The sequence below is a fragment of the Diabrotica virgifera genome, chromosome 1 (assembly GCF_917563875.1).
Source record: "Diabrotica virgifera virgifera chromosome 1, PGI_DIABVI_V3a".
Classification (NCBI taxonomy): domain Eukaryota; kingdom Metazoa; phylum Arthropoda; class Insecta; order Coleoptera; family Chrysomelidae; genus Diabrotica; species Diabrotica virgifera.
Window position 1 is genome coordinate 142,197,549 of NC_065443.1, and position 13,630 is coordinate 142,211,178.

At 33.8% G+C, this 13,630-nt stretch overlaps 1 protein-coding gene across 1 annotated transcript in view; it reads right to left on the reverse strand.

Annotated features, from left to right (window-relative positions):
* Positions 1-2,179: 2,179 nt before the first annotated feature.
* LOC114326372 (protein O-glucosyltransferase 2) overlaps positions 2,180-13,630 on the reverse strand; it is a 31,793-nt gene continuing 20,342 nt past the window's right edge. Inside the window, exons 4-5 of the mRNA XM_028274730.2 lie at positions 5,189-5,426; positions 2,180-2,689 (exon numbers count right to left, since the gene is read on the reverse strand). Of these exons, the coding sequence (XP_028130531.2) occupies positions 2,279-2,689; positions 5,189-5,426 (649 nt within the window). The 3' untranslated portion in view covers positions 2,180-2,278. The remainder of the gene's footprint in view (positions 2,690-5,188; positions 5,427-13,630) is intronic.

The window sequence follows — 13,630 nt, forward strand, 5'->3', positions numbered from 1 at the left end:
TATAATAAACATGTTTTTAAGTTATTGTCTTGAATTTTTAAATTTTTTTCACTTTCCGTTGGTTCGGATTTGCTGAAAGTTTGGATTCGCGGGGTTCGGATTTACGGGGTTCTACTGTATTATGGTGGTACCATTAGTTAAACACTGTTTTTAAGACTTTTGCCTCTTAGTCTTTTTTTATAAGTCACCTTTTATCGAGATGTAGCTTCTTTTTCAAAATATACCTAAAAATGTAAATTATAAATAAATTTTCAGATTATCAACAGGTCTCTATAACCGTACTTAACCATATACAAATATGTGGTGGATTCGACAAATATTTAAAATTTCTCGATAAACACTGACTTATCGAAAAAGTACTAAGAGGCAAAAAAGTTTTAGAAACATTGTGTTTAACTAATGGTGCCACAATAATAATTCAATTGGAACGTACACAAAAGTTTGGGGGGGTTTAAGGGAACAAAACCCCATAAAATTTTTATGGGGTGCACAAATTTCACTTTAATTTTTTTTTAAGATGTTGCTGCCATAAAAATGCCACATGTCCATTTTTAATAAAAAATCTCTGAGAGTTTTCGATATATGAAAAAAAATCGATTTTCATTTTGTAACTTCAAAGGGCTGTAACTTTTTTTGTGTGCACTATTGTATATAGGTAAGTGAGGTTCAATCAATCTATTTTTGACCCCAGAATCTGTGGTATAATTTATGACCAATCTTTTTGGGACACCCTGTATAACGAGGCATATTTGGTTATTATAATTTGGAGGAAAAATGAAATTGAAGAATATGTTTCTTTACCTGTTTTTAACGTGGTGATGGTCATAAATAAATACCATAACTGCCTGTAGACAGGAATGCCCAACATCTGTGTCCTTATTGAGACCAGTGCTGTAATAAATTCCACCGCCGGTAATAAACTTCTTCCTTCTTGTTTATCTATCGACCGATATTGAATATTGTAGGAACTTTACAATTTACGATGAATAAACTACATAAGAGGCATCAAAACATTTCAGTGGTGGTGGTATGTACAATATTATTGTTGTCTGATATAACGAGGTAATTTGTCTGCCATTTCAGTTCTTTTTATAGAGGGAGTCTACTGTAATACAAATAGGAGCAGATATAGACCACTGTTCCATTAATTGTTCTTTCCTGCAATTTTAACATCTTTTTAGCTCTACATTATGTGCTAATATTACTATTTCTCATACATTGCACTACTTTGGGAATGTGTGACATCTGGGCTGCAGTTCGTTAACTGACATCGATCGGCAAATCGGATTTTTTAAAGAGAAAATGGCAAACAAAAACGCAAATAATCTTGAGTTTTTACGTCAATCCAGCATGTAAAAAAGCGCTGGATCCAACTGGATTGCCGGATGTTGAATCCAGCAATTGCTATCTCTATACGCAATGAAACCCAGTTACAGAATATATATATATCCGGGGTGTCATATCGGCTGACGCCGCATCCCCACACCTAACCGCCATCTATTTCTATCCTGGGCATCTTCCTCTTCCAAATCTCGGTGTTCCATGGCCTTCCTTATCGTGTCATTCCAGGATAGTCTTGGTCTTCCCCTTTTCTTCCTACCTGGGGGTTTCCATTTCAGGAGTTTCTTTGGCCATCGTTGGTCGTCCATTCTAAGTAAGTGACCGAACCATTTTAGGCTTCTTCTCTCGAGCCTGTCTACCGCTGTATCGTGTGCCTGCATCCTTCTTCTTATTTCTTCGTTACGTATTCTGTCCAATCGGGAGATTCCAGCGCTTCTACGTATGTAGTCCATTTCCACAGCATTGATCCTTCTTCTGGACTCTGCTGTTAATGTCCAGACTTCGCTTCCATACATGAGTACCGATTCCACAAATGTCTTCCCTATTCTTAATTTTGTAGTTCTGGATATATTTTTATCCCACCACACGGAATTCAAGCAACCTACTACCTTCCTACTTTGTTCAACTCGCCTTTGAATTTCTTTGTTGCCTAGGCCTTCTCTGTTTATTACAGCTCCCAGATATTTGAATTCTTCAACCTGTTTAATTGATGTGTTCTCTGTAATTAGGATTTCAAAGTGGGCGTCAGAATTCACGACTAGATATTCTGTTTTTTCTATATTTATATTTAATCCCCATTTTTTGTAGGTTGAATACAGGCGGGTTAACATGAATTCCACAGAATAAAATTATTTTATTTTTTAAAAATAAAGTGACTTTTTACAATATTGAGCATTACTCTAGGAGATTCTAAAAAATAGGAAATTATATCACATAATTATAATTCATCTTTTTGACTCTTGCAGTCACACTCTTCAACCTTCTTTTGTTCTACTGGCTCCATATCTTCTAAAATATCTATCTTGCTAGTAATAATTTTACTAAACTCATTAAAAAGATGAAAATGATAACAAAAAATATTTTTTGGTAATAAATTGTCATTTGCAAACGCTTGGCCATTTTGTGCAATCTCTTTGGCTTTTTCATCGTTGTCAATAGCCCATTTTAACTTATCGACAAGATCTGAAATGTCTTCTTTAAGTGGAATATAATGAACGTTAGGTTCTAGATCTTGATAATAATACTCAAAGTATTTCGATTTTGGCTTAAAAAGTAAGGAACCTCCTGCCAATAGATAGGGCATTCTATATGGAGCCACTGTACCGTCGATACCCAGCTGATATTTATACTGAAAAAGAAGTAAAATAATATGAACTGATTTTACGTTTTCAAAATATTAAATAATTAAAATTTAAGAATGTAAAAAATAAGGACAAATCAGTTAAAAACAATAATAGGCTACACACACCTAACACCAGTTATGATAGAAGGATTACTGTTTGCGGACGACGTCGTTCTCATAGCAGACAACACGAGAAAGATGCAATGACTAATTATTGATGTATGGACTAAGGAAATAGAGAGAATGAAATTAGAAATAAACATCAGCAAATGCAAGACGATGAAAATAGTCAGCAGGAGCAGGAGATTGGAGGCGAAACACGAGTGTTCTGTAGGGGACAAGAATTGGAGAGGGTGACGGCCTACGAGTACCTGGACACGATAATATCAAATGACGGAAAGCTAGACCTAGAAATTGCAAATAGGACAAAGAAAGCTACGAAAATATATTATGCGATTAATAATACGATACTGGGAAAAAGGGAAATCAGCCAAGAAACAAAAATACATGTATATAATACAATCACAGTACCAACTCTTCTATATGCAAGCGGGACATGGGTCACAAATAAAAGATGTGAAAGTGCCATAAATGCAGCAGAAATGAAGCAGCTGAGAAAAATAGCTGGAAAGACGAAGGTGGACAGGGAAAGGAACGAAAACATCAGAAACGTGCTAAGCCAGGAACTAATTGAGAAAAAAATTGAAAAAAAAAACTGAATTGGTTTGGACATATAACTAGGATGAACTGGAACAGACTAGTAAAGAAGGTGACAGATGCCAAAAGACAGGGGAAAAGAAGAAGGGGCAGACCTAGAAAGGGGTGGATGGAGCAAATCGAGGAAATCGGGACAAAGAGAGGGAAAACAGTGCAACACATGAAGGAAATGGCAGGAGACCGGAAGGAGTGGAAGAAATGGGTAAAAGATGGATAGGTGATACCAAAGTCCTACGCTATTATAGGGCATAAGGACAACGAGAAGAAGAAGAGAAAATATTAAATAAAGATAAAGTGGTGACTAAGACTGACACACTAAGAACGGTAAAAACTAAGGAGACCCAAAACTTTGTTGCCACATCTACATTCCTTTTGATTTTTCACCAGCTGTCTCAAATTCATAGCTTGTTACCGGACGTCCCTTTCCTTCACTTGAACCACTTTGTTCTAGGTCCCTCTCTTCATCGTCTCTCGGTGAAACCTCCTAGCAGACTTGTGTTATTATTATCCACTCTGAAAGTCATTGTACATGTTCCAGTCACAGCAATCTTTGTGCGCATATTGTATTTGTAATATTGTTATCGCCAACCAAATCAGTTCAATATTGATCTTACCCATAAATCTCCATCATTATTTTCTTCATATAATTTAACTGAACAATTTTTCTTTTCTCAAATTTCCTTCTTCTTCTTCGTGTGACTAGGATTACTCCTGTTTGTCTGCCTCTTATTCTGTTTCAGTTATTGTTGACTGTATATTATCTTTCCACCTTTTCGGCAGCCTTCCAACGGGTCTTGTGCTATACGGCTTGCTGTTTTTACAGATGTTCGCTAATCTATCTGGTTCCATTCGGTTTACATGTCCTTTCCAGTTTTTCTTTCTTGTGTTTATCCACCTGTTAATATTTTGAATTTTGCGTCGTTTCGTATAGGTACTTCTGTTGCTTTGTGTTATTCTTAATGATATGTCCGCTATTGATCTAAATACTTTCATTTCGATATTGTTAATTTGTTGTTTCGTCTTTCTTGTATCGGTCCTTGTCTCCGCTGCATATGTTAGGATAGGTCTTACTGTTGTCTTGTATACTTTTATTTTGCTTTCCGTGGTCAGATATTTGCTTCTCCATATGGTTTCTCGGAGGCAACTACTTACTCTTGCTGCTTTTGTTGCTTGTGTTGTGGTTTCTGTTCTTATATTCCTGTCATTAGTGATCTCCATTCCTAGGTAATTGAATTTCATTACTTGTTTTACAATTTTGCCGTCGATTTCTAACTTGCATTTACGCGGCTCTTTACCTATCACTATACATTTAGTTTTTTTTCTATTGATATTCTCATATTAAGTTTGTTTGCTGTGATATTGAAAGTGTGGAGCTACCTTTGTAGGTCATCCTAATGAAATAAAAATTTTTAGTAGTTCCAAAATGACACAAAATCTAGGCATCGGATAAAAAAGTTTATTTGAAGAAAGTGTATTTTTTGTTCTTCTTAATGGCGGTACAGGCTCGTTTTTTAATATTGTATTTAATTACAGAGTAATTTCCACATATTAATATATTTTTCAAATTGGGCTCTGTACCGCCATTCTTTATTATATTACGAATACGTTTGCCACATATCTCGAAAAAATATTCAAAATTACAGCCGCAATCTTGGAACGCGTTTTTGCTACCTGTTGATCGCTACTGTTTCCTCTTAATAGCATAGACATTAGTCATTCAGCCAGTTGCAATAGATTCTCCAGTCAGACAAACACACTAAAGTAAATTTAAAAGTTATAAATACTTACACGGAAGAATTCAAAGAAAGAAACATGTTCAGCTTTTGGTCCATAGACAGCTTCTTCATCTCTATAAAAAAAGAAATTCGTCAAGGAAGCGTTAAACAGATCTGGATATTTCCTAGCTATTTTTATTAACTCCAGGCGATATTTATTGGAGTCTCTACCTCGCCAAAACAATTTTGGAATTCGACTTTCCCACCGTTCATCTGTATTTCCTTGTACAGAAAGAATATCCAACGTGACCCTGAAAGAAAAAAATATTAGTAAGCAAAATAATCCTTGTAAAACAGTCATGCCTTCAATATTTTCTTTAAATCTAATCTATTATTAATTTTCTAACCTGCAATTTGTATTTTTCCTCATGATGAAACTTCCGAAAAATTTTGTTATATTCTGACTCAGTTCATCGAGCTGAATCAGAAAATCCATATTAGTGATGTAACGAATATATTCGTATTCGCATTCGCGAATATTCGCATTAGCAAAATGTATGCGAATGTTTTGCGAATATGAATATTGAAAAAAGAATTTGAAGATAATATCTGGTTAATAAAATTAAAATCTATTCACTCATCTTTTTTTTTATAAAGAAAATATGTGTAACTTAACCTCTTATAATAACATTAATTGTTGATAAATTGTGAAGAATTACTTGAACATGTACCGATACAAGAAGTAAATGCACAAGCTATCAATGTTGCCAGGTCTTCTTCTTATCATAATGGTTATGGTCACTTTGTTGGCTGCTGCTCTGAATAATTGTAATGAACTACAGTTAAACCATTCTCTAAGGTTCCTCAGCCAGGAGATGCGTCTTCTTCCTTGCATAATAATTCTCAGCAACTCATATTTTTCTCCTCTGGTTATGTGACCCAAATATTCCATTTTCTTGCTTTTATACTGTTCATAATTTCTACCTCCTTATTTAAACGTCGTAGCACTTCAACATTGGTAATCCTTTGAACCCACTGAATTTTCAATATTCTTCCGTAATACCACATTTCGAACGCTTCTATGTTTCTTATGTGTTGTCTCTTGCTTCCATCCCGTATAGTAATATAGACAATATGTAGCATCTTAGAGCCCTCAATCTGAGAGGCAACTGAAGGTCTTTGTTTGTAAGCAGTGTCTTCATTTTTAAAAATGCTTGCCTTGCAGTTTCAATTCGGACTTTAATTTCTTTGCTTTGGCCATTTTTGTCTTCAACCCAGGTTTCCAGATATTTGTATGTCTCTACTTTTTCTAAATGAGTTTGCTCTATCATTAACTTTTCATTTCCACGGTCGGTTTTTGAGACAATCATAAATTTAGTTTTTTCTTGTTTATTTTTAGTCCATATCTAATGCAATAATCGTTAATTCTATTTACCAATTCTTGTAGCGATTCCAGGGTGTCTGCCATCATAACGGTGTCATCAGCGATTCTTATTATCATTATCATGTTATTTACTATTCTTCCGTTTATAGAGATTCCATCACTTAGTTCCGCTATCGCTTCCTGAAATATGGTTTCACTGTACACATTAAACAGTATTGGCGACAGAACACAACCCTGTTTTACTCCTCTCTTTATGTCAACATTCTCGGACTCTTGTTCTTCCACCTTTATATTGGCCTTTTGATTCCAATACAGATTGATCATAATTCGTAAATCTCGTCTGTCTATATCTTTGTTTTTCAATAATTCTATTAGTTTTTTATGTCGGACCCTGTCGAATGATTTTTTGAATTCGATGAAACAGGAATAAATATCTAGGTTCATATCTAAGCATCTTTCAGAGAGGACATTAAACGAAAACAATGCCTTTCTTGTTCCAAGTCCTTTGCGGAACCCAAATTGGGTATCATCCATATCCATCCGTTGCCAGGTCAACAAACTAAAAATCATCACACTTGCTTCAGATATTCAGATAATAAAACAATTAGAATAAAGCTTAATAGAGTGTTTTAATTATACAAATTATAAAAAAAAAGGTAACTAAGTAACGATAAGTTGTTTACATAAAAAATTATATACATATTATTATTGTGCTTATTAGTGGTATGTAAATAAGATGTTTACAAAATTTGTACGCTCTGGAATTTTTGGAGTTACACACTTCCTTCCAAAATTAATTTTCATTTAAGGAGAAATCAAAGTTTGAATATTTTAATTCTCTAAACTATGTATCTATCTAAAGTATTAATGGCGTTAACCAGATTTGGAAACACTAAGCCTAGAGGACCGATACTTTCTGTTTTTTTTTTAATATTTGGCGGACTTAATACAGTTAGTAACTGAATTGAAAGTAAACCGTTTATGGATGTGATTAACTGCTTCAATATAAAAATCCAGACATTTTATTTTAACATCATTTTTTACATTTTCGGTTAAGTGGTGATTGATCAATTCTTCAGTTACTTTAGGAGCTAAGTAAATTTCATTAAGCGGAAGAAAGTTTTGTGGGTCGCGGTACTGAATATTTTCTAAATCTGTATTTTTTAGGTAGTCTGGTTTTATAAAACAACTTAATAAAAATTTACAGGCACTAAACATTCGGGGGTAGAGATTGTACGTTTTTGGAGTTTCAGATTGAAATCCTAAATTTAGATTTGTAAAAGTTGGTAATATGTATTCAAGAAAGAGAAGATAGACTTTATTTAATGGATTGTTTAGCAAATCGTTAATTTCATTTGCTCCTGATACTTTATCAAAGGCTTCGATTCTAAAATAATGCTGAAGAACATCACACCTACTGTTCAAGGATTCTTAGCCCGATCAGAAAACGTAAAATTTTACGAAAACCTCAAAAAAAATAAAGGAAGGATGAAAATTTGGGAATGGTAGTTGAAATTGTCTATTATTATATAAGAAAAAGTTTACAATTCTACATCCCCTCCATTTTACAAACATTGGAAAATACGGGGTGAAAATTTTTTTCTCGGGGGTGAAAAAATATACGTTCAAAATAAGTTCGGAATTTGATAAAATGACTAATTCTAAGTAACTTTTGTTCTATAGAGTTTTTTACTAAGTCAATACTTTTCGAGTTATTTGCGAGTGAATGTGTTCATTTTTAACAAAAAAAAAAATGTTTTTGGACGGTTTTTCGGAGATAACTCAAAAAGTAAGTATTTTAGCGAAAAAAATATTCTTAGGAAAAATATACCTTATAAAAAATTTAAAAAAAAATGGTGTATGCGTGAGGTCTGCAGACCCAGTAGAAGCAGAGTTGCAGCTAATGAAATGTAGGTTCTTCTTCGTCAAATTCCAAATCGAATATTTCAATGTGAAATAACCAAAAAATGGAGCACTTTTCGGGGAAAATTCATTACAACTTTTTTAAAGTGTTTAAAAAAGGTTTATTTTTGTTTTTTAAAAAAACTTTTAACATTAAAAGTAAGTAAGTTATGCTCAAAATATTGTTGGTTCCTTTTATTTTCTGGTAAAAAAATGGCGAAAATCACCCCTTAATTAGCTTCTCAATTAAAATTAATCGTTACCGCTTTACAAGTTACTTTACTTATGTATTGTTTATATTATTTATAAGTTTCATTAAAGTGCTCAGTTTTGAAAAAAATTTAGTTTAAAATAAAATATTTTTTTTTTATTTTAAAAAAATCGTAATTGTTTATGGAATTAACTTAAAAACAATTAGGAATACCAAAAATCTCAGAGTAATAAAATGTACGTTTTGCTTTTCTGAATATTTTTGATTTTTTGTTTTCTTGTTAGACAAAAATTGGTTATGCTATGGCTGTTCAAAATTTGCCTAAACTCGTGATTAGTTACTCGTTCAAGCCATTTTAACTACAGCTTTTTCAAAACGAAGCACTTTGAACCGATGAAACTTACAGATCATATAAATAATACATAGTCAAAGTAACTTGTGAAGTGGTAATGTTAAAATTTATATGTGATGCTAATTAGAGGGTGATTTTCGCGATTTTTTTACCAAAAAATAAAAGGGACCAACAATATTTTGAGCGTAACTCACTTACTTTTAATATTACAAGTTTTTTTTAAAAACAAAAATGAACCTTTTTTTTAAACACTTTAAAAAAGTTAAAATGAATTTTCCCCTAAAAGTGCTCCGTTTATGGGTTATTTCACATTGAAATATTCGATTTGGAATTTGACAAAGAACAACCTACTTTTCATTAGCTGCAACTCGTCTTCTACTGGGTCTACAGACCTCATGTGTACACCATTTTTTTCAATTTTTTATGGGCTTTATTTTTGCTAAGAATATTTTTTTCGCTAAAATACTTACTTTTTGAGTTATCTCAGAAAAACCGTCCAGAAACATGTTTTATTTTGTTAAACATGAACATATTCACTCGCAAATAACTCGAAAAGTATTGACTTCGTGAAAAAACTCTATAGAAGAAAAGTTGTTTAGAATTAGTCATTTTGTCCAATTCCGGTCTTATTTTGAATGTATTTTTTTCATCTTCGGGAGAGGGTATTCCCCTCCATTTTTGTAAAATGGAGGGGATGTAGAATTGTAAACTTTTTCTTATATAATAATAGACAATTTCAACTACCTATTCCCAAATTTTCATCCTTCCTTTATTTTTTTGGGGTCAGATTGTTCTTTGATCGGGCTATCTAGAAACAGCAACAAACAATGATAACCATCTAGTCTGTGCAGCTTGCAACATCTTATGGGGTTTAATCGAGTGTTGTCCTCTACTTTCTATGGTACAGGACAGCATGGCTCCTCAATTTGAGTTCTCATGCTCCTTTTTTGGTTCAATTTCCTGACCAAGGATAGTACGAGAACTCACACTAATCTGTCAGAATGGGCTCACCTGGTTCACAGATAGGTCAAGAATGGACGACAGGTGCTGAAGTGTATGATGGTGGAGTCGGATTTGAGTCTAACCAGGCGCTCGGTTCTCATGCATCAGTCTTTCAGGCCGAGATCTTTGCGATCCTGGTATGTGCTCAAGAGGTTACAGACAGGGCTTGCTCAGGCAGCACCATCTCTATCTGCGCTGACAGCTAGCCAGCGCTAAGGACTTTGGAAGCGCCCAAGATTAGCTCTAAGCTGGTTCTTAAGTGCAAGAGAGCACTGGATGATGTTGCTCTGACCAACAGGGTTAGATTGGTATGGGTACCGGGACACACAGGTGTGGAAGGCAACGAACGGGCTGACGCCCTGGCAAGACGGGGCTCATCCACTCTGCCGCCTGTAAGACCCGAACCTGTGATTGGGGTGCCTGCTCTTCAGTACGGGTCGGGGTAGTCTCGGGGAGCTTGTTCTACGTAAATCCCAGGAATCCTGGGTCAGTTGTGGAGGTTTGAGAGAGGCTAGACTGTGAGACTTTTGGACCCCACTATACAGGGTGAGTCACCATTAACGCGACGGAAGATTACAGCGAAATGGTAAAAGATTTGAAAAAATTTTTTAATTAGTGGTTTGTAAGTTGATAAAATCTACATTTTAAAATTATTTTGAAATATACAGGGTGCCCAATAAATGGCGGCGTATCAAAGTTATATTTTTTCTTATGGAACACCCTATATTTTATTTCAATTTTTAATTGTCCGCAAACAATAAGGTATAGTTGCATAAGGCTTCCCTATACCTATGTACAGAGTGTTCTGAGTTATGGTGACTTTTCTTAAAATGTAAAATTTTAAAAGAAGGCTTATTCTCAAGTTATTTAAGAAATTATAAAAAAATACTTTTACATCTAAATATTTGGATATTGGTTGAATGTATTCTATGATTAATTGTTACATATTTATTTACAGGGTGTTCAAAATTTACAGTTTTATTATTGGATTATTCAATGTGGATTCTTATTTTAAATGGAACACCATGTATATTAATAAATAATTATACTAAACAAATCTACCTCTTTCGAATGGTATATGGATGTCCTATACCTAGGTGTCATAGTTTTTGCGTAATTTACAATTATTAAAATTCTTAATCTGTAAATTGATTCTTAACAAAATATGTAGTTAATTAATGGCATTGTATGACATTGTCATTTTATGACAGTACGGTCTGGTAATTATTTTATAATTAATGTATTCCATGATTGATTATTACACATTTATTTACAGGGTGCTCAAAATTTACAGTTTCATTATTGGATTATTTAATGTGTCATATGATGCTTATTTTAAATAAAACACCATGTATGTTAATAAATTATTATACTAAACACAGGTTCCTCTTTCGAATGGTATAGGGATGTTCCATAACTAGGAGTAATAGTTTTTGCGTAATTTACAATTTTCTTAAACGGTAAATTGATTTTAAAAATAATATTTATGCACTCTCGATTTTTAAACTGCACGATATAAATGTTTGTTTACTATATCATAATGAAATCAAAAATTATGACTATTTACTAGACCATTATTATGAAAAATGGGTAGATTGGTCTGTATACAATACATTTAAAAAAATCAGGATCTGCTCCAAAGTCTAAAGTCCATAAACGATAAGTTAAATATTTATCATACTCCTGTTCGGTCTAATATTGGTGTAGTTGAGTTTTACACGGATAATAGTGGTTTCTCTTAAGTATTCTAACAGTCGTTTGACTGATTTACCCGAATTTTTTTCTTTACTAGGATTTTAACTTTAACTTTCCGAAATTTCTCAAAAACGTCCTTTTTTGGGTGTCTTCTATCAGGATACCTACTTTTGAGCGTAAACTTTAGAAAGTAAGATACAATTTTGCAAACACTCCCCAATGCAAAGTACCATGTCTATTCTTTCGTAGATAACGTGGTTATTCATTTTTAGGAATAATTAAATTTGAATATCATACATGGATGTTTATATTTTTGATAATTACCAGACCGTACTGTCATAAAATGACGATGTCATACAATAAGATACATCTTTTGTTATAAAATCGATTTACAGATTAAGAATTTAAATAATTGTAGATTACGCAAAAACTATTAGACCTAGGTATAGGTATAGGACATCCATAAACCATTCGAAAGAGGTGACTTCGTTTAATATAATTAATAATTAATATACATGGTGTTCCATTTAAAATAAGCATCATATGACACATTGAATAATCCAATAATGAAACTATAAATGTTGAACACAATGTAAATAAATGTGTAATAATCAATCATGGAATACATTCAACCAATATCCAACTATTTAGATGTAAAAGTATTTTTTTATAATTTCTTAAATAACTTGAGAATAAGCCCTCTTTTAAAACTTTACATTTTAAGATAAGTCAACATAACTCAGAACACTCTCTACATAAGTATAGGGAAGCCTTATGAAACTATACCTTATTTTTTGCGGACAATTAAAAAATGCAATAAAATACAGGGTGTTCCATAAGAAAAAATATAACTTTGATATGCCGCCATTTATTGGGACATCCTGTATATTTCAAAATAATTTTAAAATGTAGATTTTATTAACTTAAAACTAATTAAAAATTTTTTTCAAATCTTTTACCATTTCGCTGTAATCTTCCGTCGCGTTAGTGGTGACTCACCCTGTATAGTGGGGCCATTCAAAAGTCTCACAGCTCAACTGCTACTTCTAGATAGTAGAAGATGCTCCCTGGTACTCAGTGTGCTCACCGACCACTGTAGACTCCGACGGTAACTTCATCTGCTTGGATTGGCGGATGGCTCACGGTGCAGTCTATGCAATGAGGAGGAAATCTCCTCACATGTCCTCTGGGAAGGCCCGGCATTGGCTTCTCAGAGGTGGAAGATCCTGGGATCGGCATCTATGCAGTCGAGCCAGGTGAAGAAGTTGCCTTTGAAGAGACTTGTGGCTTTATGTGAGACCATAAGGTTTCTGGGGGATTAGACGTTCGGGTGGCACCTGCAGGAGGAGTTCAAATTTGCAGACCCTACTGATTCTAACAGACATGGGAGCCCGGTGCAGCTTGGGCCCCAGAAACGTCGAAGATCAGGTTCTTGTGGACGTGGTCCGTAAGATAGGGGTGATAGAATGGACCTGCCGTAGGAGGTCTAGGGGGACTGCTAGAAGGACCTGCTTCTCGGTATCATTTGGTAATTTTCACGCATATTTATTTTTCGTGCATAAGAGGCACACAGTGCTAAAGAGTGGCAAATACATTTCATGATGCATAGATCAGGGATGTCATTAACTAAAACAGTTTTCAGACAACTATGCGCCTCCATCATCGCATTTGCTCCACCGGAACAAATCTTACTAAATTATTTTTATATGGAATATTATTTTCTTTACAAAAGGTTATTATAATATTATACACATTTTGCGAAGTAGCTATCTCAATTAACATGAGCCCTAAAAGTTCATTTTTTGTCTTGAAATTGTTATTATATCGAACTACTAAATGTTTATCTGAGGAAATGTCTGTGGATTCATCAACCATAAATGAACGCCTTGCGAGCTTGGTTTTATCCATTTTCGGAAATCATGATTCTCCCACTCTGCTTTATATTTATGCTCGTATAGCTTCTTTTCCT